This window comes from Lacerta agilis, chromosome 14 (genome assembly GCF_009819535.1).
Source record: "Lacerta agilis isolate rLacAgi1 chromosome 14, rLacAgi1.pri, whole genome shotgun sequence".
In the NCBI taxonomy this organism is placed as follows: Eukaryota; Metazoa; Chordata; class Lepidosauria; order Squamata; family Lacertidae; genus Lacerta; species Lacerta agilis.
The window spans coordinates 51,130,055-51,157,588 of record NC_046325.1 but is presented as its reverse complement, the minus strand read 5'-3'; the positions used below and the strand labels follow the sequence as shown (position 1 = coordinate 51,157,588).

The 27,534-nt window shown below is 50.7% G+C and overlaps 2 protein-coding genes across 6 annotated transcripts in view; one reads left to right on the top strand and one right to left on the bottom strand.

The window, feature by feature from the left end:
* Positions 1-16,330, top strand: part of GIT2 (GIT ArfGAP 2) — a 41,738-nt gene extending 25,408 nt beyond the window's left edge. For 3 of the 5 annotated variants that reach the window (XM_033169140.1, XM_033169139.1, XM_033169138.1), the window contains 8 exons: positions 221-332; positions 924-1,066; positions 2,254-2,403; positions 4,747-4,998; positions 8,003-8,085; positions 9,342-9,524; positions 12,244-12,307; positions 14,525-16,330. In XM_033169140.1, the coding sequence (XP_033025031.1) occupies positions 221-332; positions 924-1,066; positions 2,254-2,403; positions 4,747-4,998; positions 8,003-8,085; positions 9,342-9,524; positions 12,244-12,307; positions 14,525-14,737 (1,200 nt within the window). In that variant the 3' untranslated portion in view covers positions 14,738-16,330. The remainder of the gene's footprint in view (positions 1-220; positions 333-923; positions 1,067-2,253; positions 2,404-4,746; positions 4,999-8,002; positions 8,086-9,341; positions 9,525-12,243; positions 12,308-14,524) is intronic. The other 2 variants (XM_033169141.1, XM_033169142.1) reach the window with 2 other exon arrangements.
* A 301-nt stretch (positions 16,331-16,631) lies between these two features.
* On the bottom strand, positions 16,632-27,534 carry TCHP (trichoplein keratin filament binding). Its single transcript, XM_033170005.1, has 12 exons — positions 27,103-27,534; positions 22,900-23,110; positions 22,121-22,177; positions 21,547-21,615; positions 21,233-21,406; positions 20,493-20,605; positions 19,631-19,697; positions 18,980-19,152; positions 18,319-18,400; positions 18,030-18,215; positions 17,415-17,558; positions 16,632-17,033 (listed from the first exon to the last, which is right to left on the bottom strand). The coding sequence occupies exons 1-12, from the start codon at positions 27,375-27,377 to the stop codon at positions 17,001-17,003; spliced, it is 1,584 nt and encodes a 527-aa protein (XP_033025896.1). The 5' UTR covers positions 27,378-27,534; the 3' UTR covers positions 16,632-17,000.

Sequence of the window (27,534 nt, the reverse complement as noted above, 5' to 3'; positions counted from 1 at the left end):
TGAACCTGTAGCTGATATTATCTTGGGAACAAGGAGATGCCAAGAGCTCTAAGCTTTCCTTCAGTTGGAAATGGATTTTTCCAGAAAGCCTGGGAAGGCATGAATCTGTGTGGGAGGCGGAGGATCTGCTTTCTGGTCCTGCTTCTCTGGCTGCTTGCTTCTGTTGCTTTGCAAGCTCCTTCAGCTCCTCTAAGGCCTTGTGTTGCCTCTTGTCTTTCAGGGAAGGCAAAAGCTGGCTCGCTTTAACGCCCATGAATTTGCAACACTTGTCATAGACATTCTTGGGGATGCCAAGCGAAGGCAGCAAGGGAACCCCGTCCCGAGTTCCAGAGGTGAGTCCCTGTTTGGACGACTGGCTAACTTGAATTTTCAGGACAGATAAAAGGATGTCCTTCATGCAGCGCAAAGTTAAACTATGGTACTCACTTCTACAGGAGGCAGTGATGGCCACCAGCTTGGATGGCTTTTAAAAAGGGTTGCACAAACTCCTGGAAGAGATAAAAGCTATTGATGGCTACTAACCCTAATGCCTCTGCTCTACTGCCACAGTCAGAGGCAGCAATGCTTCTGAATACCAGTTGATGAAGCCACAGGAGGGAGGAGGGCTCTTGTGCTCAGATACTGCTTGTGGCTTTTCCATAGGCACCTGTTTGACCAAACAGGATGCTGGACTAGATGGGCCATTGGCCTGGTCCAGCAGGTTCTGCTTGTGTGCTTAGGACCGTAGTGCAGGGAAAGGTACAAAGGGATCCTGATGAAGGGAGACACTTTCTCGCTAAAAGGCTTCAGCTGACTCCTTCCTGCTGCCTGTTTCCCTTTCGTTCTGGTTCATGGAGCTGCATTCTCTAGGCTGGTCATTTCGAGGGATGCCACATTCTGCACACATTGCCTAAACGTCAGGCATTTTGTTGCTGCTTTTGCAGAAAATATAGAGCTGATCCTGAAGTCTGTCAACAGCCAGCACAGTACAGAGTGTCAGGATAATGACCAGCCTGACTACGACAGCGTTGCCTCTGACGAAGAAGTGGATCTGGAAACAAGCTCAATCAAGGCACCCCGGCAGAAGGTGAGCCTGTGCGGAAATACCTAGAGAGCAGCAGCATGTTGGAAGGGGCTGTGCAAAAAGGCTGCTCCTCACGAAGAGCTCGCCTCAGGCCCATCACTGCTGCTAAAAGGTGAACAGTCCTTTGCAGAGTGAGCCTTGTCCCTGATTATTTGATCAGCTGGGCCTCCATCCCCAGCACTCTTGGCTCATTTGAAAAGAGATTTGTAAGGCTGCCTGGTTCCCCTTCTAGGTCTGGAAGGAGACTTACGGCCTCTTCTGACTTTAAAGGAGAGAGAGAATTTTATTTACGGCCATAGGCCCATACAAATAAAAAACACATAGAAAACAGTTTGTGCAAGTGGGAACAACAGCCGCTAAAACCCCACAGTAACAATAAAATACAATAAAATAGAATGGCAAACTAAGCCTTAGCTAGCTTGTAGTGCTCCTTGGCGTCGCTTTTGGGTAAGGACAGCGACCAGGAACCTTGCCACTTTCAGGGTCGTATGAGCGTCCTTATCCTGCAAGATTTGGGCAAGGTGGAATTCTGGTGGGGTGCCCTCTAGTTTCTGTATGATTGATCCCAGCAAATTTGCCCGTGGCACGTTGAACAAGGGGCAAGCGAACATAATGTGCTGGAGAGACTCCAGTGTCTCCTTATCACATTCGCACATGGCGGAGGCTTGGCCCTTTGAGAATCTATGTCTCAGGACATTGGAGGGAAAAACATTGAACCTCGCTTTGGTGAAGGCCAGTCTATGGACAACAGTCGAAAGGGAGGAGAGGTATGATGGAACGCAGTAAGTTAAGGTGATACCAATGTTCTGGGGCGAACAAACACCTCCCCCCAGCAGAGACACAGAGAGAGAGATGGTACTTCAAAATCCTTGTGGTGTTTGAGGACACCTGCCTTTGGACCAACATAAACCCTTTGATGCTAATTTTGAGAGCCTATCTCACTTTTGACTTCTGAGTTGAAAACTTCTAGTTATATTGATTCATTTGTGAATTGCCTTTGGAGTTGTTTGTTTTATGTTTGTTTCTGATGTGCAGTATATAAGTGGGACTGAATTCTGCACCTTGCCATGGTATTCTCAGAGGCTTTATTGTTTGTTATTTAACATGTCCCTTTTGACTTTGGCCCTCAAAGTGGGAGGAAACAGCTGTGTCTAAATGAGCAACACATCATTGTGTGTTGCGTTTTGCAGAGCCTAGATTCAGACTTGTCGGATGGACCCATCACAGCCCAGGAATACCTACAGGTTAAAAACGCCCTGGTGGCTTCGGAGATGAAAATCCAGCAGTTAATGAAGGTGAACGTCAACTTGAGCGATGAGCTGAGGATCATGCAGAAGAAGGTAGCATGAGAGTGAACGAGAGAGAGTTTAGTTTAGTGCTCCTTGAGTAAAAACCCCACATGCATGAAAAGGGCAGGAACGTTGAAAGCTCAAAAAAGAAAAAGAAAAAAGGACTGCAGAGCCTTCTGCAAGCTGAGACCCTCGCGCTGGCTGTTGGGTTCCAACTCCCATCATCCCTAACCCCTCTGGTCAGCGGCCAGGGATCATGGGAGTTGGAGTCCTGCAGGGTAGCAGGTTGGTGAAGCATGGTCTAGTGTCAACTTCCTGATTGACGGTGCTCAAGCATACTGAGCCGGGGCTCAAAGGGAGGGGTGCCACTTGGCTCCCCATCCCCATGAGCCGTAGGGTATCCAATCCTGCACAAACTTGTCCTTCACTGTGAAAGAAAAGGAAATGGAAGCCTTCTGTTCCTTTAATTGCTCTTGGGATTGCTCAGGCTTGGACCCCCATAGATCAGATATGCATCCCTTGCATCCCTAGACAGCAGCCCTGGTCACCTTAATTCATAGTTTTCCCCTCCCCCCCCCACCCGCTGATCTCAGCCACCCCATTAAGAAAAGGCATGACTGCAAATGGTTTACGGTGGGTCTGTACAGCCATTTATGGATTCTCCCGTGTGGTGAGATTTTAAATCTCACCTCTACCATGAATTTCTTGAGTGGTCTAGGGCAATGCTTTGTCTACGCTGTGTCAGTAAAGTGGAAGAGTTTGCCTTTATTTTATATTTTTCTGTGCTGTCTTCTCCATAGCATGAAAAAGGAGAATGATAAACAATATCCTGTTCTTCCTTTGAGAAGCTCAGGATGGGATACACTGTGTGGGCCTCTTGTCTTCACTGCAGCCCAGTGAGGTAGCCTAAGCCGAGGGAGACCGATTAATCCAAAGCCCTCCCAGTGAGCTTCATGGCAAATCAGGGATTAAGCCCCGGTCTCCCTCATCGTAGTCCAGCGCTCTAACCACAGCACTACCTGGTCTCAGCTCACAGTTTCCACCGTGGCTGTGATCTACTGTGTGAGAGCAAACCCAGTGATCATAGCAATATGTTTTGCAAAATATAAGCAATGGTGATCATAGAATCCTAGAATGGTAGAATGGAAGGGGCCACAGGGATCATCTAGTCCAACCTCTGACAATGCAGGAATCTTTTGCTCAACTTGGGGCTTGAACCCACGAACCTGAGATGAAGAGTCTCACGCTCCGCCGACCGAGCCCTTTCAGTTCTCAGTTCAGTGTCACTAGACTTGTGAGCCTTGCTAAAATTACAATGGGCTTCTGGGAATGTGTGTAGGACTTTGAGTGCAAACTGCAGCTCACCCCACCTACTTCTTCATCTCCCCCAAAGATTTTCAGCAAGGAGTAGCAGGTGACCACAATGCCCCTCTTGGCCGTGTTTTGTGTTTTAGATGGGTGGCCAGGGCTACTGCAGGCAGTGGGGAGGTGGTTTGAGAAATAGGTTGCAGCTTAGAGTAAGAAGGAAGAGGAGGGGCTGAGGAAGGGTATCCACAGGACTTCAGGGGTGGGAGAGAGAACTAACTTCCAAAGGCAGCAAAAGGGTTTTTTCTTTCTGAGCCAATACTGCAATTGCATGGCTTAACGTCTCAGTGCTATGTAAAGTTCCTCCCCCTCCCCTTTAGGATGGATGTAGTAATTCATGAGCTGCCAGTGGGGGTGGGGAACTTCCTCCTTTTATATCTGGCGGGGGGGGGGGAGAAAGCAAGACCGCCAGCTGTAAACTGCGCAGAAAACTGCAGAAGGCCCACCAGAGGTTTTATGGCTCTTCCTCCTGATTAATTGTGCCCTTAGCTGACTTGAGGACATTGTTGGGAATCTCTTGTGATGGGGCTCCTGTTCTGATCCCCCTTGTTGCGTTTCCATTCCAGCGGCCTTGGCCCTCTCTCTTGTGCAAATAGGTTTGAGTCTCATTTTGTCTTCTACTTCCTGCGGTGACATTGCCATTTCCCCACTTCCCTCTTTCCTCTGATTTGACCGTTGGGCGCTTGGCCTAAGTCAGCCACTTTTAAAGAATGTTGCTAAAGCCGCTGTCTGTGTTTCTCAGAAACTTGGCCTAGCTTGGGTTCATGTTGCTAGATGTGGGAGCTCCTCTTGACACACACAACCCCGCCTGAAATTTTGAGACTCCCAAAGTTTTGAGCATGTAACTGATTTGGCAGGTGTTTCCTATAAAAGGAAAAGACTGCCTTTAAAAACAGAAAGACAAGCAAAACCTGGCTAGCTGGTGACAGTTTTCAAGCATGAGGATGCACCGACTGTGCTGCCCCCTCCCCCAATTCTTGCTTTGCTGTGCTGTGGGGACAGCACACACTCTGAAATGTTTTATTCCAGCTTCAGACGCTACAGAGCGAGAACACGAGTCTCCGGCGGCAGGCCACAACAAACACCTCCCTGACTCCGGCTGGCTCTGAGTACCCAGATGCCGGCAGCCACTCTTCCTTGATCTGGCGGCCCTCTGTGCGCAGCAGCCGGCCCATGTCCATGTACGAGACAGGATCGGCCCAGAAGCCCTACTTGCCACTGGCCGAAGTCTCCTACCCAGAGGAGCACATCACGTCGCGGCTGCAGCCATTCCCTCCCCATGTAAGTAAGACCACTGCTCTGCTGCCTCTTTGGGGGGCTGCTTGGGGTTGCCTCACTCAGCCTGCCCCCAATCTGGGGCTCCCCAGATGTTGGGCAAGGCTGGCCACGTCCCTGGGAAAAGCGCTCTCTCTCTGTAAATGCTGTAGCATTTCTGCTGTGCAGACTGGAGCTTTGGCCTTCCCGCTTGCCCTCTTCATTTCAGCACACAGGATCCTTCAGCTTTTGCCAACCTGGTGCCCGCCATATGAGGACGGACTGCTGTTGCTCACTGGGGAGAGAAAGCTGCTCTGTGCATGCTCAGGGAACCTTAAGCATACACTACGGTTGCTTGTCAGTTTCTCTGATGAAGTGGGATGATCAAATATGAAAGAGGGCTGGTGGTCAGTTAGCACCTTGAAAGATGTGGGACCCCAGGAGGGGGGCAGGGGCATCCGCAGGGGGCTTCTTCCCATGTGCTCTTCCACTACTTCAGAGCCAGAGTTTGCTCATGCCAACGTCCAGGCACCCTGGGCTCCTTGCAATGGTGTGTTTTTGTCTTTCCTCACTCAGTTCTTTTGCACCTTTGACTTGCTGATGCTTGCCTCTTTGTGTCTTGCTGGATTTCAGAGATGTTGCTCTTGCACCCATCACCCACTCTTGGGACGTTTTACCATGGGTTTCTTTCTTTTTTATAAGAACCTGCTTTTGTACTGTACACATGTGCCTCTGTGTGTGTGTGTGTGTGTGTGTGTGTGTGTGTTTTTCTTTCTTTCTCTCCCTTATTTTTAGGCAGGGAGGAATGGGCTGGTGACCAGCTATTCTTCCTCCATGCCTTTTTTCTCCTCCATTCTCTCCTGGTTGGGATACAGAAACACACAAAGGGTTGTGTACAGTACATCTTCCCTGGAAGAGCTCCCACTTCTGCTAGCAGAGCTGTTCATTCTCCTTCTGCAGCAGGGTCACTTCTTATCAAACCCCCCCCCCCAACTCTACTGTGCCTGAGCTGCTGGCACTGTGGATCCACCATGCATGTGCCTCCCCCCCCCTTTTTTTTCTCTCAGCTGCTTGAACTGCGAAGCTGCCTGGAAGAAGCTGGAGTGCTAGCTGAGATTGAGAGGTGGCCACAGCCGCCTGGGAAGTTTTAACTGTTCTGCGTTGGGGGAGGGGCTGCTGTGCCAGCTGGACCAGAAATTGGGGGAGGCTGTAATGCTTGCAAGGCAGTCCCCAGAATCTCTTGCGCAATCTGGTGATGGTTTTGCTGGCCACCTGGTCAAAGAAGCCCTGGAGGGCTTGGCAAGCTAAGAGGGAGAAGGACAGCTGGGCAGGGGCCTGTGGTGACAGCTGGGGGGGGGGCAGCTGAGAAGGCCAAAGTCACAGCAAGGAATAAAGCTCTCAGGGTGTGTTGGGGGCTGTTCCAGCTTAAGGAGCACGCAGCAAAGCCAGGGGGAGGGGAGTCCAGAAAAGGAGCCAAGCAGGATGGGGGGGGGGACCTGACCACAGATGGATTTGCACAGGATGCAGTCAACAAGAATTATAGGATCATCAAGTTGGAAGGGACCCTGAGGGTCACCTAGTCCAACCCCTTGCAATGTAGAAATCACAACTAAAGCATCCAAGACAGATGGCCATCCACCTCTGTTTAGGGTGTGAGCAGAGATACGGCAAGTTTTAAAAGTGGGGATTCCTGGCTTCCAGCAGATTTGCCCCTTCCATGATATCAGAGCAGCTCAGCCAATGGCAGCCAGAGGATCACCTGCCATTAAAGTGGCACCGCAGGGTCAGAGTTTAGCTTGTGCCACCAAGGGGGATGGAGCAGGAGGGAAAAGGAAAAGGAAAAGGGGAGGCAGTTGGAGGGCGGAAAGGGCAATGGGGGAGATTCGTCCTCTTCCTAGGGGTTCTTTCTCCTGGTGATGTGGAACCATGGAAAAGCAAGATGACAAAAGTGTGCTTTTGATACCATCTGTGCAAGGAGATGCCTGTTCCTTATATTTCTGTCTTTTAGCCTTCCAGAATTTAATTTCTGGATCTGATATTCTATTTATTCCGGTCTCCCTGGATTTGGCTCTGCCCTTAAATTGCCCTCAAAGTGTTTTGTAGGTATTGGAGAAACCGGTGTTGGGTCTTCCCTTCCACCCACATGTTGACCCCTCCCTCAATGAGCTGATACCCAGATCACTTTTACTCCATGTTGTGCTATCCACTTCATAGGAAATTAGTTCAGAAACCCTTCAGGCAGAGGGCAAAACAGGGAAGAGGGTAATTGCAGCTTTGTGGGGGTGGTGCTCCCCAAACAAGAATTTTCCCAGCACTGTAAAGCATCAGCAGTGGCCAAAATCCAACAGGGGTTTGCAGTTGCCATGATTCTCTTAAACAGAGCACAACAACAAACATAAGACAACCCCTGCAGGATCAGGCCAAAGGCCATCATGTCCTATCTCCTGTTCTCACAGCAGCCAACTAGAAACCCGCAAGCAGGAACCGCAAGCAGCGACACTCTCCCCACTGGTTATTCAGAGGGGCAGTTGCTTCTGTCAGAGGAGGTAGAACGTAGCCTGGGGGGGCTAGTTGCCATCCATAGCCCTCTCCTCCAGGAATTTGTCCAATCCTCTTTTAGAGCCAGCTAGGTTGGGACCTCTCTACCTCCTGTGGGAGAGAGTTCCATAGTTTTAACTGTGCAGGGTGCAAAGAAGGACTTTCTTTTGTCTGTCCATTGGCTGACCCCAGTGCATTCAAGTCAGAGGGTGAATGTATCACTTCGTCCATGCTGTACACTGAAGCCCAGAGGGCTGGCATAGCCTTTTGCTGAGAAACGCTGGTGTTTTTGGAGTGAAGCCAGTGGTTATCCTCTCCAGTTAAAAGGTTCGGACAGCAGTAGCAGCAGGGGCAACGGACCCTCTGCTTGAGAGCAGTGAGAGTAAGTAGCCCTAGGTTAGGCAGAACAAAGGTCTGGCTATAAGAGCATCTTGTCTGGCTGTATCTATGAATCTGGTGGCACCCATCTTGCTCCCTGCCCTTTCTCTTCCAGGCATCCAGACTGGAAAAGCAGAGCAGCCTGCCTGAAGGGGATTATGACAATGCCGTTCCTGTGCTGGAGCCCGACGAGACAGGGTAGGCATCAGGAGAGCATGGGCTGTGTATGAGTATTCCTGTTGATTAGTATTTATTACCCACACTTCACCCTAAGGGCCCAGAGCAGGTTGTTGCATTAAAACACCATATGAAAAGCAAATTTAAGCAACTTTCAAGGTGGGCTCTACAAACGCACCTCTCAGGTGACAAAGGCCAGGGTCAAGAGGAGCCTTTTCAGCCTTTGCTGGAGGCTATATAATGCAGGCTCCAGGTGCCCCTCTGTGAGGGGAAAGGTCTCTAGCTGAAGGGTGAGCTCAGAACCCAAGAAGGTCTTTCCTGTGTTTGGGGTGTGCATGTGCGTTGGAGCTTTGGACACCCAATGTGCTCACCTTGAATTGGGCCAGGAAAGGAGCTGGCAACCAGTGTGGCCATTTTAAAACAGGGCTTATATGAAATCTAAATGGGTGGGAAACCCATGAAGACTTCCAGAGGTTTCTGGACTCCAGCCTCCCCTCATCCCTGAGCATTGCCCATGCTGGCTGCAGGGGCTGCTGGGAATTGGAGTCCTGCGACCTCTGCAGGGTCCCCCACAAGCAGTGTTGTCCCTGTCCTCCTGGTTTGTAGATGGGCTCTGTTTTCACACACAGCCTCCTCTGCCAGCTGGAGGCCCTCCACCTCGTGCAGGACTCAAACTCCCAGCAGCCAGGGATTGTGGGATCTGAAGTCCAGCAGCGTCCGAAAGACCACAGATAACACAGGGTCCCTTCAGTTCCTTTTAAAGCACAACATGGCAACCCTCAAGACTGTGTAGGAGTAGGAAGTTTTGCTGAGCACATGCCTCAAAATGACTCCTGTAATCGAGCCAGGCTGCATTTTCACAAGCAAGTGGAGAAACACCCCCCCCCCCCGGTTCTCTCCCCAAATGGCCCTGGGTAAAGATGTAGGCGGTGAGCATAAGCCTCCAGGAAGCAGATCTTTTCTGGGCCTTGTTCATGACTTCCTACAAGTGGAGGATGAATCTTGGGGTGAAGGAGGTTGCCTGTTCTTTACCTGGCAGCCAAGGCCAGCAGACTAGGGACCTGGGGTGCAGTGCAAAGAGCACCATTGGCAGCCTTGCAGATGTCCCCCCCGCCCCCAGTTTCTTTAGTGGCTTGTTTCATATCAGTCTTCAAAGGGAGAGGAGATCAGTTATCGTCTGCAAATTCTCTCTTGGCCACTTGGCAGAGATTCTGATTTGCCAGTGACAGTCAGGCAAGTGGCCCTCTGAAACGCTCTGTGTGTGTGTGTGTTGGCAGAATCAGCAGGAAGGCCAGGCAGCGAAGCGCCTTCCGACAGGGAGAGGGGCCCACCTCCGAGGGCAAGGACCCAGATGCCAGCCCCAGCCTCCCCAGCACAGAGGACGTAATTCGGAAAACGGAACAGATCACCAAGAACATCCAGGAGCTTCTGCGGGCAGCTCAGGAGAACAAACACGACAGGTGAGGAGGCCAGGAAGTCAGAGCAGAGGTCCCTGGAAGAAGCGCTTGAGTATCCTGGTCTGTGTTGAGCAAAAGTGCTCTTCCCCCATCAGGAGGGATCCTGGAATCAATTAGATGAGGCAGCATGCAGAGCAATGATGATGCGTGTGTGTCTTGCAAGTGCGGGTTGACGTCCATCTTTCTTTAAAGAAAGAGAGGCCCAAATTCTTTTATATCTGGCTTGCTTTGCTACCTTTTCCATCCAAGGCAACTGGCAGCTTTTATTTTCATCCTTCTGGACCTCCTAACAGGCAAGGATCTGGTGCTTACACATCATATCTTCCCCCTCTTTAGCTGGGAAAAGGTGTGTGTACAAGAGAAGCCCTGAGCTACACAAGTATCTGATGGTGTCCTGGATTTTCCCACACCTTTTCCTACTCACCCCATTTGGGGTTGGAGGGGTGTCAAGGGGCAGAAGCGACCCTGAGAGTTTGGGAGGGGGGAAGCTCGAGCCACATGTGTATCCTATTGAGCAAAAGTGTAGGTTATGACAGCTTTATGCGCTCCCTGGTTCTGCAAGCGCTCCATTGGGCTGTGAGGCGCTCCTGTGCTGAGTTAACCGCAGAAAAACTTCTCTCTCCTCTCTCTGTCTCTCTCTGGTCTTCCTCCTTGGGGTGCCCAGGCCATTCAGGCACAGCAGCGCCCCCAAGCTTAGGCACAGCCTGGGCTGTTTCAGTCCCCTGGTTCCATGGGCCGAGCGAGCTTCTCTGCAACCTCTGACCCTCCGGCAGCCTGACCCTCCCACCACCTGGTATTCTGGCCTCTGTCCCTGCCTCCCAGGCACAGTGTCCTTTTTCTTTCTTTGGGGTCCTCCCCTCCCAAGCATGGGGTGTTTAGCGGTTATGCAAGAAAGGCTGCAGAACACCCTGGCCCAGCCTGCTCAGCACCATTTGGGAGAGGAGCTGGGGTTTGATGGGAGTGCAGTTTGGGGCCAGCAAGGGCGGGGGAGTGTTCCTTCATCCAGCCTGGCATTTTCTGGCTGCTCTGTCCCTGGTACCCTGTCGTGCAGCAATGAAAGGGGAAACCTTCTTTCACCATCCACAGGGGTGTCACCTGCTCAGCTGGCACCCTGTGTTTCATCACAGGTGGGACTTTCTGAGCTCACTTGAGGGCAGAAAACAGAAGCGCAGAGACCTAAATCCAGATGAAGAATCCTGCGCCTCTGAGAAGCCCCACAAGAGCTAAAGGAAAAGGTTGAGGCCCTGGCATTTGGTGATGGGACACCCCCTCCTCAACCATGGAGAAAGATGGTCTGGGAACAGAATGAATGCTAAGAGGCAGAGAGTGGGAGGGTGCAAGGGAGCGGCTTCATCCTTGAGCTTTAGGAAGGTCCTGGCTGCTCTTGGAGCACAGCAGGAGCTCTGTGCTGATCCTAGGTGGACTTGCTGAAATGGGCTTTTCATTTTCTTGTTCAGGTGAGGGACATGTGTCCCTCCCACACACAGTTGAACTCCAACTCCCAGCATGGTCAGGGATGATGGGACCTATAGTCCAATGGCATCTGGAGGGCTGCACAACTTGTACATATTAAACTGTGGAATTCACTGCCACAGGAGGCAGGGATGGCCACTGGCTTGGATGGCTTTAAAAGGGGATTGGACAAATATAGGGAGGAGAATAAGGCTGTTAGCTGTGATGACTCTGCTCTCTGGGTCCCTTCACCATCCTCCTGGGGTCTGGCAGCAACTGTTTGGGCTCCACATCTGTATCCACCTCTGCTGGGCTTTAGATGAGACCTTCCTTGCCTCGAGCAACTTTCCTGCATAATCGTCCATGACCGACCCAGCTCCCCATCTCACCTGTCTGCCTGCCTTGCCTGTCTCACTGTGGCTTGAGTTTGGGGAAGAGCATGGAGGTTGGGCATGCAACTGGTAGCAAGGTTTTTGTGTGTGTGTGTGTGTGTGTGTGTGTGTGGACTGGGGGACTAATACACACATGGCTGGGCCATAATCCCTGGCTAACAGTCCTGCGTGCACACCAGTTGGATCTCGTGGGCTGTGTGGGTCTTGGCACTGCAGGCGCACAGGCTCCAATCCCTGCTTGCCTGTAACTCCATCACATTACTTTTTTGGGAGCAATTTTGGACACTATGACAAGCATCCCCCCCCCCACCGCTGCCACCACCACTGCTGCTGTCACGGAGAAGGCTGTTGATGCCTCCTATCCATGATGGCTCTGCTCTGCCTTCACAATTGGAGGAAGCAGTGCTTCTGAAGCCCAGTTGCTGGAAACTGCAGGAGGGGAGAGGGCTCTGGTGCTTGGATCCTGCTTGCGTGTTTCCAACAGGCATCTCGTTGGTCCTTGTAAGTACAGAAAATTGGACTCGGTGGGCTCTTGGCTTCATCCAGCAGCCTCTTAAGTTCTTAGGACCATTGCTCTCTGAAAGGGACAGTCTGCATCTCCTCTGCTCTCTCCCAGCACAATGAGACTCTTTTCTGTGAGACCTCTTAAAGCTTTTCTTCTGGCTATTGTTATTTTAAAGTCTACATCAAGCATTTGGACTTCCAAGCTGTACTTCTTGTGTTGCCACTTGCCAAGGTGCATGAGGTGGGCCTGGATGTGTGGACACCCTTGTTTTTAATGGCTTTGCCTCTGGAGCAACTAATGTCACCTTTTGTGGCCCTGGGGGTGGTGGAACTTGCTTCCCTTAGAATGACTTGCCCCCTCTCTCCCCTTGCAGCTACATCCCCTGCTCAGAAAGGATCCATGTGGCAGTGACGGAGATGGCTGCTCTCTTTCCAAAAGTGAGTAGCCCTGCAGAGGTCAGAGGGGGGCTCTGAATGCGGCGGGGACTCCCCTGTGGTGGCCAGCCTGTGGAAAGGACCCAGAGGACTTATTTCATTTCACCTTTATCTCCAAGGAGCTCAAGGGGGCCTACATGGTTCTTCCCACTCCTCATTTAATCCCCACAACAACCATGTGAGGTAGGTTAGGCTGAGAGAGAGGCAGTGACTGGACCAAGGTCACAACCAGTGAGCTTTCTGCCCAAGTGGGAATTTGAACCCTGGCCTCTCTGAGGTCTTAGCCCGACACTCTAACCAGGACACCCCATTGGCTCTCTTGGGAGAACTCCTACCGGTCACAGGAAGTGGTCTTAGGTGAGACACACCGGGGTCCCTCTAGCTTGGCATTGGCTGTCTCCATGGGGGGGGGGGCAGTAGATCTGCAGGGTTTTGGACAAAGGGTCTGCTGCGGATGGAGCCTGGCAGCCTCCGCATGCAGAGTGGGCTCCTCTGCCAGCCCTGAATCTCTCTGTTCCCATCCCATCCTTATTAGTTTCTTTAAATGCAATATTTCATTGTGAGTTTTGTAAATAATAAAATATATTATAGTTATGTAAATCATCCTAATGGCCAGAGACTGATAACATCTAACCAGATCTAAAGAGACAGGGAATTCTGACACAATCATATTGCAAACTTTATGCCGTAAAGTCCACTGTTCACACCTGAATCTCTGGCTGAGCGACTTAGCGAGAAATAATCCAGGTTTGCCCACACTGAGTGCATAGCTGTCAACTTTTCCCTTTTTGTAAAAGGGAAATTCCCTTATTCCGAATAGGATTCCTCGCAAGAAAAGGAAAAAGCTGACAGCTACGCTGAGTGAATAGTCAAAGGACAAGAAGGAGGAAACAGCAGGAAAAGTTATCTGACAGACAGTAAGGGAGTCTCTCAGAAGGTGGTGGGCTCCCTTTCACTGGAGGTTTTCAAACAAAGGTTGGGTGGCTGCCTGCCAGGGATTCTTTAGCTGTGATTCCTGCTTTGCAGTGGGTTGGACCAGATGACCCCAGGGAGTCCCTTCCAATGCTGCAGTTCTGATTCTAGGACACTGGAGCCGGTCTCAGCTCCCTGGATGAACCATTTCTCCAGGCCTAACCGTAAATCCTCTTAGGTCAGCAGTGGCGAACCTATGGTACACGTACCCTCACTGCTGGTATGTGCGCCATAGGCCCACCCACGCTGTTGTTTTGCTGTTGTTTTCCGTTTGTGCTCCTGCTCCTCCCCATGCTACTGCATGCACCCACTGCTTAAACCCAGAAGTTTTTTTTTTTGCTGGTAGCCAGCGATTGTGTTTGGCGATTGGTCTCTTTTTCAATTGGCTGCGGCAGTGGCTGTTTCTGATTGGGCGTAACAGCGTTCGTTATTTGACCCTCGTGATTTTCTGCCTGCATTTTTTTCAGTGCTGGGTGGTAGTTCCCAGCTCCCCCCTCCAAGCCGGGTCTCGCCCATTCCCTTCTGTGCCCCCCCAGCTCCAATCCTCCGCAGGCCCCTCGCCTCCCATGGACCTGACCTGCCTGGGCTAGGAGGGCACCTCTGCCCGCCACCTCCCTGCGTGCCTGGCCCAACCCAGCCTCACCCCTTTGCTGCGGTGACGTTGCTGGAGGGAGGAAGATGGGGAAGACCAAGCCAGGATCGTGGGCAGGCAGGCAGCCGCGGCTGTTGGGCTGGCTGGCTGGGGTGAGGGCTCTCCCTCTCCTCCTGGCCGCCGCTGCTCACCTGGCCTCAGGGCTGCTCCGTCCTCCCCGTCGCATCAGCCCGAGAGCAAGCCAGCCAGCTAGCTGGGGAGTGCACCCGACGCATCCCTGTGGGGGGGGGGAGGGAGGGAGATGGCGAGAACCACGACGATTTCTCTGTTCTGTCTCTCCCCAAAAAAAAAGCTCAACAAAAAAGCCCAAAAACTTTGTGCACTTTCCGATAAATACCGGTAAGTGGGTTTTGGTTTGCAGTTTGGGGACTTGGTCTCAAAAAGGTTCGCCACCACTCTCTTAGGTGCACACAATGGAAGCAACAGCTGATACATTTTTGCAGTGGAGCAAAACTATTTGGCCTTTTAACCTATCTTCCTTTCTGCTTGCTCCTTTAGCCCCCCGCCCCTGATGTTCATGTCGAAGTGCTGCTCTAGCCAAGTGGTGCCTGTCCCCCTGTGTCATGCTTTCCCCCCTTTTCCTCTCTCCTCCCCAGAAGCCCAAGTCTGAGCTGGTGCGCACCTCTCTGCGGCTGCTGACCTCCAGTGCCTTCCGACTGCATTCCGAGTGCACGAAGGCCCTTCCGCCAGAGTCCTGCCCCCTGGCCGACATCCAGCTGGTCACACAGCAGGTCATTCAGTGCGCCTATGACATCGCCAAAGCTGCCAAGCAGCTGGTCACCATCACAACCAAGGAGAACACCAACTGAGGCCGCCGTGTCCCCCCCCCCACCACCTCTGCAGCAGGCCCCCTGCAAAGGGTCGGCTGGGAAGCTGAACGTTTCCATGTTTTTTACAGGAATATTTAAGGTGGTGCGTTACTTCTTTTTTTAAAAGGAATCTCAGTATTAAAGGGTTTTTGCATGTCCCCACCCTCAAAAGAACCCCCCCCCCCGAATTAATGTAACCCACTGCCTTATCTTATGCCTGTATTGCCAGTGTAAAGAGGGTGTCATTGTTTGGAACATGTCATGAGCCAATCTTCGCATCAACCGCTCTCACAGGGATGTGTGTGTGTATCTGGGGTAGGGAGCGTCAGGGAGGGTCGCACTCTGCACCATTTGTGAACTGAAATGCACATATCAGGATACAGGGCACATATCCCCAAGTCTTGTTATGCAGCTGTTTGACACACCTGAACCACTATGTTGCACATACCACTAGCCTCTGAAGGGGGGCGGTAGGTAAGGACAACCCGCCCACCCCAAACATGATCCCTGCCAATCAGTCCCCACTCCTTGCACAATACCAGGCTAACAAAGGCTTGCTACAAAATGGTCGGACTAGCTTCCCCACCGCTCTAATATTTTAGTCCCTTGGGACCCTTCCTTGCTTTCCATGGTGGAAGCAGATGGAAGGGTCTCAGGTTTTCTTTGGCCCGTGTTCACCAAGACAGCATGGCAGGGTGACATTCAGAAAGGGGGCAGCTGTGCAGGGTGGCTGAGGAAGCCCCTGCTCTGCTGTTGGGTGCCCAAGTGGTCCAGTGGATGGATGCCATGCTTTGCAGACAAACAGCTGATTGTGTCCAGCAACAGCCCCACCCCCTCCCTTCATCTTGGTGCATCTGGGCCACCCCACTAGTAAAGGGTTCCGATGAATCCAGAGAAAGTCTTGTGAATTCTGCTGAACGGAGAAAGAGTCTTGGGCTACAGCCAGCCTGTGAGAGTTTGGTGCTCAAGGTGGAAAACCCAAAGGGCAGCCTGTGGGCACATAATGCCCAATTCTGTGCACACCTGTCTTGTAACAAACAAGAGTGCCTTGTGGTGCTCTGGGTTCATCTCCCACTCATTCCACTGCAGCCTTCCACCCCAGCAGGACAAGACCCACTTAGCTCCTCTAAGTGTCTGGCCAAAATGTATGCACAAAACCAAGAGGGTCTCGGGTTTGGGGAAATAGGAAGCTTGAGGCTGGCTGGGCCTGACCAACTCATCCTTCCTCCTGCCCTGCCTGGTGCTCCCCCCAGCAGGCTCTGCCATGGCCCGAGTGAAGTTGCCAGCTCACTGCAGGGTACTGCTTCTGTACAAGGCAGAGAGGAGGCGATCTGCATGCCACTCATAGGAAGATAGGCTGCCTGCTCCAGTGGAGAGGGTTCTGGGTTTAGAAGCAGCAGTCCAACTTGAGGGGTGCGTGAGAGAGTGTGTGTGTGTGTGTGTGTTTTACCCTGTTGGTATTTATATATTAAAAGAAACCAAACCAAGTGCCATAATAATGTTGGATGCTGATGTTACCTTGTAATTAACTACCTTTTTAAAAAGTATTGTACTATTTTTGGGTTAAAAGAAAAAACAAAAAAGGTAGAACAGATATCTTGCTTTTTCTGCTCTTGTCTCCTGGTTTTGCCTTCTTGCAGACAGTGTTGGCTGGCACAGATTTGGATGTCTTTGCCCTTGTTGGGCCTGTGGGCCCATTGCAGGCAGAGAAAATGTTTTGGGCAGCAAGCAAACTCTCCTCCCTACCAGGAGGTAGGCTCAGGAAAGGGAAAGCAACTGACCGCTGGGTTTTAGGTCCTTCTCTCTCACAGACAAAGCCAAGGAGCAACACCAGCTTGCAGTAAGAGGGTTAAAAAGCTTTATTGAGCCTCTGGACATCCCTGTCAGAGCCTGAATGCTTGCAGCCTCCCACCATCTTCTTCATTGTACTGCTTTGCCAACAGCAATAATAGGTAGCTGCTGCTTCCACATCCAAGGTTAGGGAAGGTGAAGGCTTCCAGGGACAGTGTGTGGTTGAGTTGCTGCCTACTGAGTTTGTCCACCACCATCCCCTATCTCCCCCAAGTGCCTTGAAGAATCAGCAGAGCCTCTTAGAGCCACAGCAGGAGAGAGCTGCTGTGCAAGGGGTGTGTGTGGCTGCAACCCTCCAGCCTCTCTCCTTTTTAATCTGCACAAATAGTCCCAGCACCCCCAGCAGGATGCAACCAGAAAGCGGCTCCCACAGTGAGGATTTGAATCTACTGAAACTGGAAAGCAAGCTCTCTTAGGTCCAGGCTGCTTTGGGATAGCTGTAGCTCTGGAAAAGAACAGAGAAGGAGAAATGTTTTCAGTTCTTGCAGGTAACAATTTGCCTTCAACCCCTGACAGATCCCTGAATGAAATTGCTGGGATGGGAGGCAGCTGCATGTGTAAGTAAGAGGTGGTAAAGGCTGCCTTGCTGTGCCCCAAATATGTTGCTCCAGGCACAAAACCCAAAACTGTTTGGAAATGTCTGACTCCCTTGTCCAGGACCCATGTGCTAGGAGGCCAGACAGACAGGCTTGGCTCATCCACAAGAGGGATTTCAGAAACACCCAAGGGACAGAATCACTCTTCTCTTGCCCACAGGATGGGGAAATTGCCTGTTGAGTGGCATGGGGCACCAGTTCTGATAGGCTGCTGCCTCTGCCCCCCTCACCTTGTTGCGATAGCCAAACTCCATCATGTGGCTGGCGGCCAGTTGCTCCAGCTGCGCATTGCGCTGCTCCTGCTGCTTGGCCTCAGCCTCTTCCTCCCACTGGCGCTGCAGCTCCTCCTGCTCCTGCCGCTGCCGCTCTGTGAGCTGAAGAAGCAATAGGGAAAGGAGAGGGAGAAACCCAGCAAGGTGGGTGCATCATCACAGCCCACGTGAACTATTAGAGCTCACAGTTAGCAGCCTTCTCTGGACAGCCCACCTACCCTCCTGCTTCCCCCTGTGAGCCGGTGCCTTCGAAGTCCCTCTTCTTAAGCACAGCTTTGAACTTTGAGCATCATTTTGTCACCACCTGCTGCATGAGGTCCTGTGCCCCCAGCCCTTGATCAGTCTTTCACTTCTCGCTCCTGTCTCTGCCTGACTACTTCCCTGTTGGGTGGGAAAGCAGTCCCAGAAAGCAGAATGATGAAGTGGACCATCTTGTAGCTGAGGTGAGGATAACTTCCCTGTATTCTTTGGGGAAACCCACCCAGACACCAAAGGTGTGGACCCCTCCTGCTTTCGATTTTTTATGCCTGCCTGTCCTACAGGGGCTGCCAGCTGACTCCGGGCAAGACTCACCTGCGCTTCCAACTCCCGCCTGCGCTCAGTTTTCAGCGCAGCCTCCTCTTCCTTCTCCCGCTGCGTCAGTTGCTTGGCCTCTTCAAGCTCCTGGATCAGCTGCTCCCGGAACTTCACAGATTCCTGCTGCGCCTGCCTGTTCCTCTCCATCCTCTCTTGGATCTGGCGCTCCCTCTCTGCCAAGACCTGTTTCAAGCAGGAGGTGAGAGGGAAGGAGAAGCCCAGGCTCCTGTCCTGCTGCGCAGGCAACCTGCCTTGATTCTTTCTGCTCCAGCTGCAGAGAACTCACCTCAGCCATGAGTCTGTCCTGGGCCTTGCGCTCCTTCTCCCACTCTTGCTCTCGCTTCTCCCACACTTGCTTGGCTTCCTCCCTTCAGTGGGGTGGGGCAGGGGTGGGAGAGAAAGGAGGGGGTGACTTGAGTGCCAGAGAGGTTGTCATGGAGGACAATGGCACTGCCCAGAGGCCTCCTTAGGCCTTTCTCCATACAAATAGGGGACCCCACAGCTGCTTTGAGACCTGAAGAGCACCGACCCAAAGAAAGCATAGAACTACAGAGTTGGGAGGGATCCCAGGGGTCATCTAGTCCAACCCCCTGCAATGCAGGAATCAGTTACGAGATTCCTTCAAGCTCATCACAGATCCCAGGAGCCCTCTCCACCCACAGCTGGACCACTGGCTATGCTGGCTGGAGCTGATGGGAGCTGGAGCAAAACCTGGAGGGCACTGGGTGGAGGGGGGGAGGCAGGGCTGGCGGCTGCTCTGTTCCAGCTGTCTCCCCACCACTGCAAGCACAACAGCTAAGACACTTTTGCAGGGTGAGGTTTGCCAGCTGCAGGGAAGCAATTGCTGCTCCTCTTCCCAGCAGCCTTTGCTTCAACCACACTGCCGAAGGGAGCGCTGGCGGCAGCTTGCACCACAGCCCGCCCTCCATCCTGCTCCTCCACCTCACCTGAAGACGGTCTCCAGCTCTGCCTCCCGCGCCTTTTCCAGCTGGAGCTGCTCCTCAATGACCTCCTTCATCCAGGCCACGGCAGCCACCGCTTGCTCCCGCCGGGCGGACTTCAGGCGCTGGTCCTCGTCCTCCTGCTCCATCAGCGCCAGGAGGATCTGCCTGTCCTTCTCCTGCAGGGCAGACCAGGAGAAGCTTCCATGGTCCAGCAGAGCTCCAGGGCCTCAGGCCTACAAGAGCCCTTCCCAGCCCCTTGGAGTTGGAGCTGCTGGGGACAGAGCCCAGGACCATCTGTGTGCAAAGGGCGTATTCTGGCAGGGAGGCCCAGCCGCTTCCTTAAGGCAGGGCCAAGGTGGCTGGAAGAGATGGGAGGTGGCAAAGGCCTAGCAAACCAAAGAGGATGATCAGGCTGCCGACTGTAGAACAGCCGCCCAAAAAGCAGGAATACTGCAGGGAAGGCATTGTCTCCAGCATTGTTGGCTTTACAAAAAATGTTGAGATTTGACAGCAGGCTGCGATGCAATCAAGGCAAGTGCCACTGGCCATGGGCAGGGTGCAGCCCAGAACTGAAGGGGCATGGGACAGCCATCTAACCAGCCTCCAGCTGTGCTCTTGCCTGAAGCACAAAGCATTCCAGTGGCACCAACTTACCAGCTCCTCCTGGATCCGCTGGGCCTGCCTCTTCAGTTGGGCTTGATACTGGTGCCTCAGAAAGCACCTGAGAAGAGAGAAGAGGAGACCCAGAGTTTGTAATTCACAGGAAGAGCCAGAGAAAAGAAGTAGGGGGGCTTCAGAACTGCCCCAGCTTGTTAAGTTCTCAAGTGCAGCTAAAAGTACATTTAAGCAACAAAAAATGTAAACAGCACCCCTGTGCATGTGCAAACTGCCTCACTTTCACCACAATTAAGGCACCCACAGGGTCACTTTTGGCAAGGTGGAAGTTGCAGCTGCCTAATACATCTTGTTTGAGAAATTAAGTACTGGCGCTGAACCATCCCCTAGCCACGGGTTGGAACCCTGCACCCCTAAGCCTAATTTCAAGCAGGTGTCCTGGGAGGAAGATACAGTGGGAATGAGGGGAAAGAAGGAATGAGATAGAAGAAGGGTGTCCCTCACTTATGGCTCTGGCACTGCCAGGAATCCACCCCACAACATATTTCTCCTCAGCCAAATAAAGGCTCCCCCATTACTGCCTTCCTCTCTCACCACCACCACCACCTCCTCCCAAATCCTTACTTAGCTAGGGAGGGAGCTAAATACAGTGGTACCTTGGGTTACGTACTTAATTGGTTCCGGGTTGCCATTTGTAACCCGAAAAATACGTAACCTTAAAATTGCACTTTGCGCATGTGTGAACTGTGCAAAACGCTTCTGTGCATGCGTGGAACACTTCTGGGGTACCGGAGTACGTAACCCAAAAATACGTAACCCGAGGTACGACTATAGCAGCTCTCAGGGCAGCCAGGTGCCCTCTGCCAACCCCCTCATGCCCTCAGCTCTCCAAGAGCCATACCCAAGTTCAATCTTCTTCCTCTCCTGCTCCTGGCACTTCCGCTTGGCCTCCAGGGCTTCCAGCTCCCAGTGCTGCCTGAGCAAGTTCTCCTCTTCCTTCTTCAGCTTTGTGGCCTGAGGAGAAGAAGAACGACCCAGAATCCTTCATCTCCAGGCTCACCTCCCTTTCCCAGCAGGAAAGCAGTGGGGAACAGAAGCTGCTAGGGAAAGGAGGGGCTGGAGCTGCCCCTGCAGCAGAGGCTGCGCACTCAGCATCCCAGATGCACACGACCAGGAGCTGCTCAGCTCTTGCACCTCCTTGCTGCTTGCCCCCACAAGAGCCAACCAATTGCCCTCATGTGCAGCCGGGAACCCAACACTCCTCCTCGCAGGGCACATCTTCCTCAGCTCCAAAAGCCCTGGAGCAGCCATGTGGAAATATGGATTGCACTGATACCCAAAGCTGGGTCGATTTATAACAAGTGCCTTCAGTTCATAGCCCCCAAAGGCAACATGGAGCCTGCCCCTAAATCCCACTTCCTGTGGTGGTCACATAAGGGAAAGAGCAGAATTAGGAGAGAGTTATTGTCTCTGTTCCCCCACCCCCCCAAAAAATCTCATCTCTGACTTTTCTTCCAGGGGACTGCCACAAAGAGAAGCAAGACAAGACAGATGGCAGGTGGGGGGTGGGGACTGGTGCTTGCAATCCTCCACCAGCTCCCTTTCTAGCACCATCCACTCAATGCCAGACCCAGCATGTACCTCCACCTCCCGCAGCTGCAGCTCCTTAATCTGCTGCCGCAGGAACTCTGCCTGCTTCCTTTCTTCCTGCTTCCGCCTCTCCTCCTCCTCCTTCATCCTCTCCAGGGCTTTGCTCCGGGCTGCCTCGTATTTGTTTTCTGCACGGATCTTCTCTTCCCGCTCAGTGGCTTCTCGCTGGATTGGGGTCAAATGGAAGCATGAGCATCCTGCCCACCTGCTGCCTTCTCAAGGCCGGAGGAGGGCAGACATGGGGCACCAGGCCCAGGAAGCCTGCAAAGAAGCACACTGCGGGCTCTGAAAAGAGCCTGGCCTACCTGTTGCTTCTGAATCAGCTGATCTCCCCAGGCCTCCACCACATGCTCCTTGTGCAGTTTGGACGCAACCTGGTGGGAAGGGAAAGGAAGCAGCAGCTCAGCTGTCTCAAAGGACTGCTATCCATCCCCAATCCTTTGAGCTGCAGAACTTGCTTTAGAGGGGAGCAACAGCATTGCTTCCCATTCCAAGGTTTGAGCTGGAGGAAAAGGGCAGGACAGGAGCATCCTGGTACAGAGAAGCAGTGAGCCTTGGCACCCAGCATCCTTGGGCAGGATACAGGACACACTGCCAACGCCTGTCCTGCAGCCACCTTTTTCTTAGAAAGTTTTCCCAGCCAGATATTCCCACCAGCACAAAGCAGCAAGAGTCTAGTGACAATGCTCATATCCCACAATGCCCCAGAGTGAGGAAAGGCACTTTGCCTTGGAGCTGGTCCAGCCTGGATCCTGCCCCAAGAGGAGACTGGCCTACTCCGTCCCCCTGACAGAGCTACATTCTGTTCTAATGCACACCCCCCCCCCCCCCAGGATTCCTTGGGGCAAAATAATGCTGGATTGTGCCCTTATCTCTCACCTCTCGGAGCTTAGCGCTGTTGTTCTTCCAGCACTCGTACAGACAATCCTCTGCAATCTGTTAAGAAAGCAGAACTCAGAATCCCTCATGCAGGCGGCACCAGAGCCTCACCCACTTGTCAGTTTACTTCTGTTCTCAGAACAGTACACAACAGTACAGGAATGTAAACATGGGTATCATGTTACATCAGCAATGGGGAATGAAACTACTGACACTGCTTGGGGATGTGCCTGCAGTGGCAGAAGGATGCTGCTGGGATGCTGGGAAAGGAAGCCTTTGGCAAGACCTGGAAGCATCACTAGGCAACGTGAAGGTGGCTTTGAACACCAAAGTTGCTGCAAGTCAAGCCTTGGCTCCTGCAGGTGCCTCAGGGAAGCCTGCAAACGCAGTAGTGCTTATGGACAATGGGGCACTCACAAAGAAGACCTGTAGAGGAACCAGACTTGCCAGCAGATACACAGCCCTCCCTTCCTCATCCTGGGAAATTCTTACACTCAGCTGGTGTGTGCCTCACCCCCACACACCCCAGATGGTTTAAAAGAGCAGACCAACATTTCCCATGGCAGAGATCACCTCCTGGCAATCCTCTCAGCCCTCCCAGTGCTTCTGTGAATGCTTCTGAATGTCGTCCTATGTGGAAGAGCCCTTAAGACTCTCTGACAAAGGAGGTATCTCTCTATTGTAACCAAAGGAAAGTTGCAGCGGGTTGAACTAGATGACCCTTGGGATCCCTTCCAACTCTATGATTCTATGAGAAATCGTCTTCCTTTCAGACTGACCTGTTTTCTCCGCTCCTCTCTGGCTGACTTCAGCTTGTCATTCCTCTGCCTCTTTTCACTCAGGTCTGCACCCTTGTTCAGCCGCAGCTCCTGCAGCTCTGCTGCCAGCATCTCACGCTCCTCAAAGAGCAGCTTCTGGAGTTGCCTGCGTCTCTGCTCCAGGCTGAGACACTTCTCTTCCTTAAGCTTCTCACGGTGATAGGCGGTCATGCTAGCAAAGGTTTTAAAAAAGAAAAGCAAAGATGAATATGGTAATATTCCGCTGGTCCCAACTTTGATCCCTTTTTCAAGTTTAGCTTCTGAAAACAGCCCCAACCTCCCTAACCTTCTTTAAGGATGTCCTGTTCTCTTTGCTGTGGCACACAACACTGATGCTAGCTCTCCCAGTTTGCTGCAAGGTTGCAGAGCGCGGTCCTTTCTTTCCTGGAGAAGTGTAAAAAGTCTGACCCTCTTTCAGATGCTAGTGCCTGTTTACACTTCAGCTATTTTGCTTGGATTTCACCATACGAACAAGTAAAAGAGCATGTAACAGACTGGTTACAATATTATCAGATAAATGAGACATTCAAGTCAGATAGGAAAACTGGTTTTCAGATAGAAAAATCCAAGTTGGATACTGAACTTATAGAACCTAAGAACAAAAATCTTTCCAGAATGTACAATTTGTTACTGGAGTGGCATACTCAAGATGAAATGGTTAAGTCAACAATGATTGAATGGGCAAAGGATGTGGGGCACAACATCATGTTGGAGGATTGGGAAAAGCTTTGGAATACAAATACAGTGGTGCCCCGCTAGACGAAAATTATCCATCCTGCGAAAATTTTCGTCTAGCGGGTTTTTCGTCTAGCGAAGCGGCAATGCAAGCCGCGCTTTCGCTAGACGAAAAAAGACGAAAAAATTTCTTCTTGCGAAGCAGCCCCATAGACTTTTTCATCTTGTGGGGCTGCCTCCCGCAGACGAATGCCTTCGTCTAGCGAGTTTTTCGTCTAGCGAGGCATTCGTCTAGCAGGGCACCACTGTATAAAGTTTTCAGCATGCAGTTTATTAAGAGAAAATATCATGAAGATGATGTATAGGTGGTATTTAACCCCTGTGAAATTGGCTAAAATATACCATGGCCAAAGCAACAAATGCTGGAAATGTAAACAATCAGAAGGAACCTTCTTCCATATGTGGTGGTTGTGCCCTAAAGTGAAAGACTTCTGGGAAAAGATATACAATGAAATTTAAAAAGTGTTGAAAAACACATTTAAGAAGAAACCAGAGGCCTTTTTATTGGGCATCCTAGGTCAAGACATTGCAAAAAGTGATAGGAATTGGTTTTTGTATGCCACAACAGCAGCCATAATTTTGATAGCGAAGTACTGGAAGACAGAAGAATTACCAACAATTGATGAATGGCAGATGAAAATGATGGACTACATGGAGCTTGCAGAAATGACCGGGAAAATCCGTGACCAGAGAGATGACGCGGTGGATAAAGAATGGGGAAAATTTAAATTGTATTTAAAAGATCATTGTAAGATTGAAAATTAGATATATTTTGAGAACAAGATAGGCTGTAGAGTGGAAGTTAGTAGTATTTGATATATGATGATAAGATAGGATAAGAGATAGATTTAATTAATTAGAATGAGGATAATATGAGTTAAGAGATAAGAGATAAGAGATATTAATGGTTAAGTAGTTGTAAGAAAATAGATTAGAATTAGTTAAAATTAGGAAGTTACAAAAAAGGTATTCATAAGGGACGCAGAAGGAGGTGATAGGAGGAAGTCCTACTAAGATGTGAGGAAAAATTGAATCATTTTTTGTAGAAGTAATAAGTTGTATTTTTTGTTGTGTTTTTTATTAATGTTTGTTGTTTATTGTTTGTAGTTTTTTTGTTATGTGGAAAAATTTAATAAATATTATTTTAAAATAAAATATTTTGCTTGGATTTCAATAACTTATCAAACCTTTATTAGGCATTTACATGTAAAATCGCGAGAGCAAGAATCACGTACAGGAACTTTAAAATATATATACACAAATATATATTTTTTATATAAAGAATTTATTGGTTTTTCGATAACAAAGAACACTCCAACACCTTCACCAACATTAACCCTAACACTTACCCACCACTATAACTAAACAAATACAAACACACCAACGATTCTTCTTCTTGTTTAAATTTAAAAAAAAAGTTTCTTGGTTGAATCATCACTAATGACTTCCCCTGCTTTCTCTCCTTCGGCTCCTATTCCAAATTTACTTTAATAACTTCCCATTTCTAAAATTAAATTCTTTTAAAAATTCAAAACTTAACATTTTTCTTAAAATCTTGTTTTTTAGTTTACAATAATATTTCACTTCTTATCTTAGATAAAATCAACTCATATAGTAACTTCATATAGATAATAACAAAACTCCATGTCTTAACATATTATTCTTCATATCTTAACATATTATTAACATATCTTAACATATTATTCTTCATATCTTAACATATTATTCTTAAATCAAATCATATCAAACTTCTTCTTTCCCTTAAACTGCTGCTAATAAAGAAAAAATCAAAATATCCCTTTTCTAGTTCAAAAACTTAAAGAAAACTTGACACACCGGCTTCAGGGTACCAATACAGTTCATCCTATCCCCCTTCTAGCCATTTTCCTTTTCCATCTTGCGCCAGAACCACTCCTCAAATTGTCCTCTTTTCTTATAAATCCACAGATCCAGACACAGTTCACAGCAATCCTTGCATAGAGCATCAGGGTGCACAGTTCTTCACCTTCCAGCTTCTCCGTTTCGGCATTCCATTCTTCTTTTATTTGTAGACTTAATAATTTTTTCCCCATCACTCCCGAGCTCTCACCCCAGAAGTTGGATATATAGAACCTCCTCGTCCTGGGTCTGCCACCCTCACAGGACTTTCCTTCTTGTCGGAGATGCCAAGCCATTTTACTCTGTTCTTCCATAATCCCCTTCAGCTCTTTGCCAAGGTTCTCTTCAATTGCAGCAATGTCCTGAAAAGTCTCCTCTGTGGGATATACCTTTTCTGCCATATCCCGGTTCAGCAACACCAATTTCTGGTTAAGCAGTTCCAGCCTCAAAAAAATAATCCTTTGTTCATCAGTCAGTCCAGAGTCCAAGACCAGCTCAAAAACGAAACCCAACATGGCTGAAGTGGGCATAGGTATCAGATTTCAATGTTTTTCGATCTTAGTGCCAGTACTTTTCCACTCAATCTCAAGCTTTCGCAGCCATTTTTCCTGGAGCCGGGGCGCAAGGACTTTCAAAAAGAGATATTCTCCATCGTCTTACTCCTCCAAAGGGAGATCTAAACAGTCTCACTTGTCAAAAATCAAAACATTGTAACCATCACTGTAACAGCAGTCTATCAATACAGTTATTTTCTTTCCACCGAAGGGAGGGAAACAGGCTTCCTTTCCGTAATACCTCCCGGGTCGTTAAATGTCAAAAAAAGTCCAATCCAATACTCACGACCACCGGGCTTCCTTTTTTTTTTCCTCTGCAGGGAGAACGATGTCGCTCACCGTGAGTGGCGGCCGCCGCTTCGCCGTCCCGGTTGGGGCATGTCCCCTATAGCCCGGCTCCGTGGTCCCTTCACCCCCACTCCCCCTTTACAGGGGGAACGAGGGAAGGGTTCGGAGCCATAATGGGCCTGCCGGGGAGCCCGAGGCGCGGGACGCTCTTCCCGCGCCTCACCGGAGCCCCGCTTTGCGGTAGCGGGGCTCCAACCCCCGGGACGGCCTGGGTCGCCTCGCTGCCGAGGCAACCCACGACCGCCCGCGATGGCGTCGCCGCCGGAAGTCAAAATATATATACACAAATAAACAACATTTAAACTCATAGGCTGATTGTATGTGTGTGTTAGTAAAATCTAGAATTTCCTCCTGTTAAAGTACTCCTTGAAGCACTGCTGCCAAAAACTCGGCTACCCCCGCAGTCACCCCTTGGTCAATGTCAGAGAGACAGAATCCAACACTTCCACCATGCTGCTTGGATTTCAGCTGCTGGGGACAACTAATAGGGCTGTGGAGGAGGGGCAAGGGCCTTTGCCAGTGCTGCTCTTTCCCTTTCAGTTCCTTGTGTTTGGCACAGTTAATAGCAAATGCAGCCAAAAATTGTACCCAGGCATTATTCAAGTTGCTGATTCTCCCCACCCTGCTATGGGAACTGCCCTAGCCTTACCTTTGCTGGTAGGAGCGGCGTGAACTCCACTGGGCCTGCTTTGAGCTGTAGACCCCAGACTGTTGAAAATAGCGGCTGTTCAGCTCCCACAGATTCCGGAAACGGGCTTCTTGCTCACGGTGGTGCACAATCTGCTGCTCAAGGGCTCTGCTGCGGTTGCTCCAAAACGAAGGGATTGTGGGCAACGCCATCTGGGCAACAGGAAACTCTGAAAACTCTGAATTAAACACCTCGTTCCTGAAGGACATGAGAAGTATTACTTTTAAGAGGTGCATGAACCATCAGCCCACCGAGCTCCACTCCCCATGCTAGCCAGCTGCCCCAAGCCCCCAGGCACTCGGCATTCCATGGCTCAAAGCCTCCCCAACACACACTCTGCAACACAGACCTGGAAGAGATGGAGAGGGGTATGCTTTCCCAGCTGCCTAGATA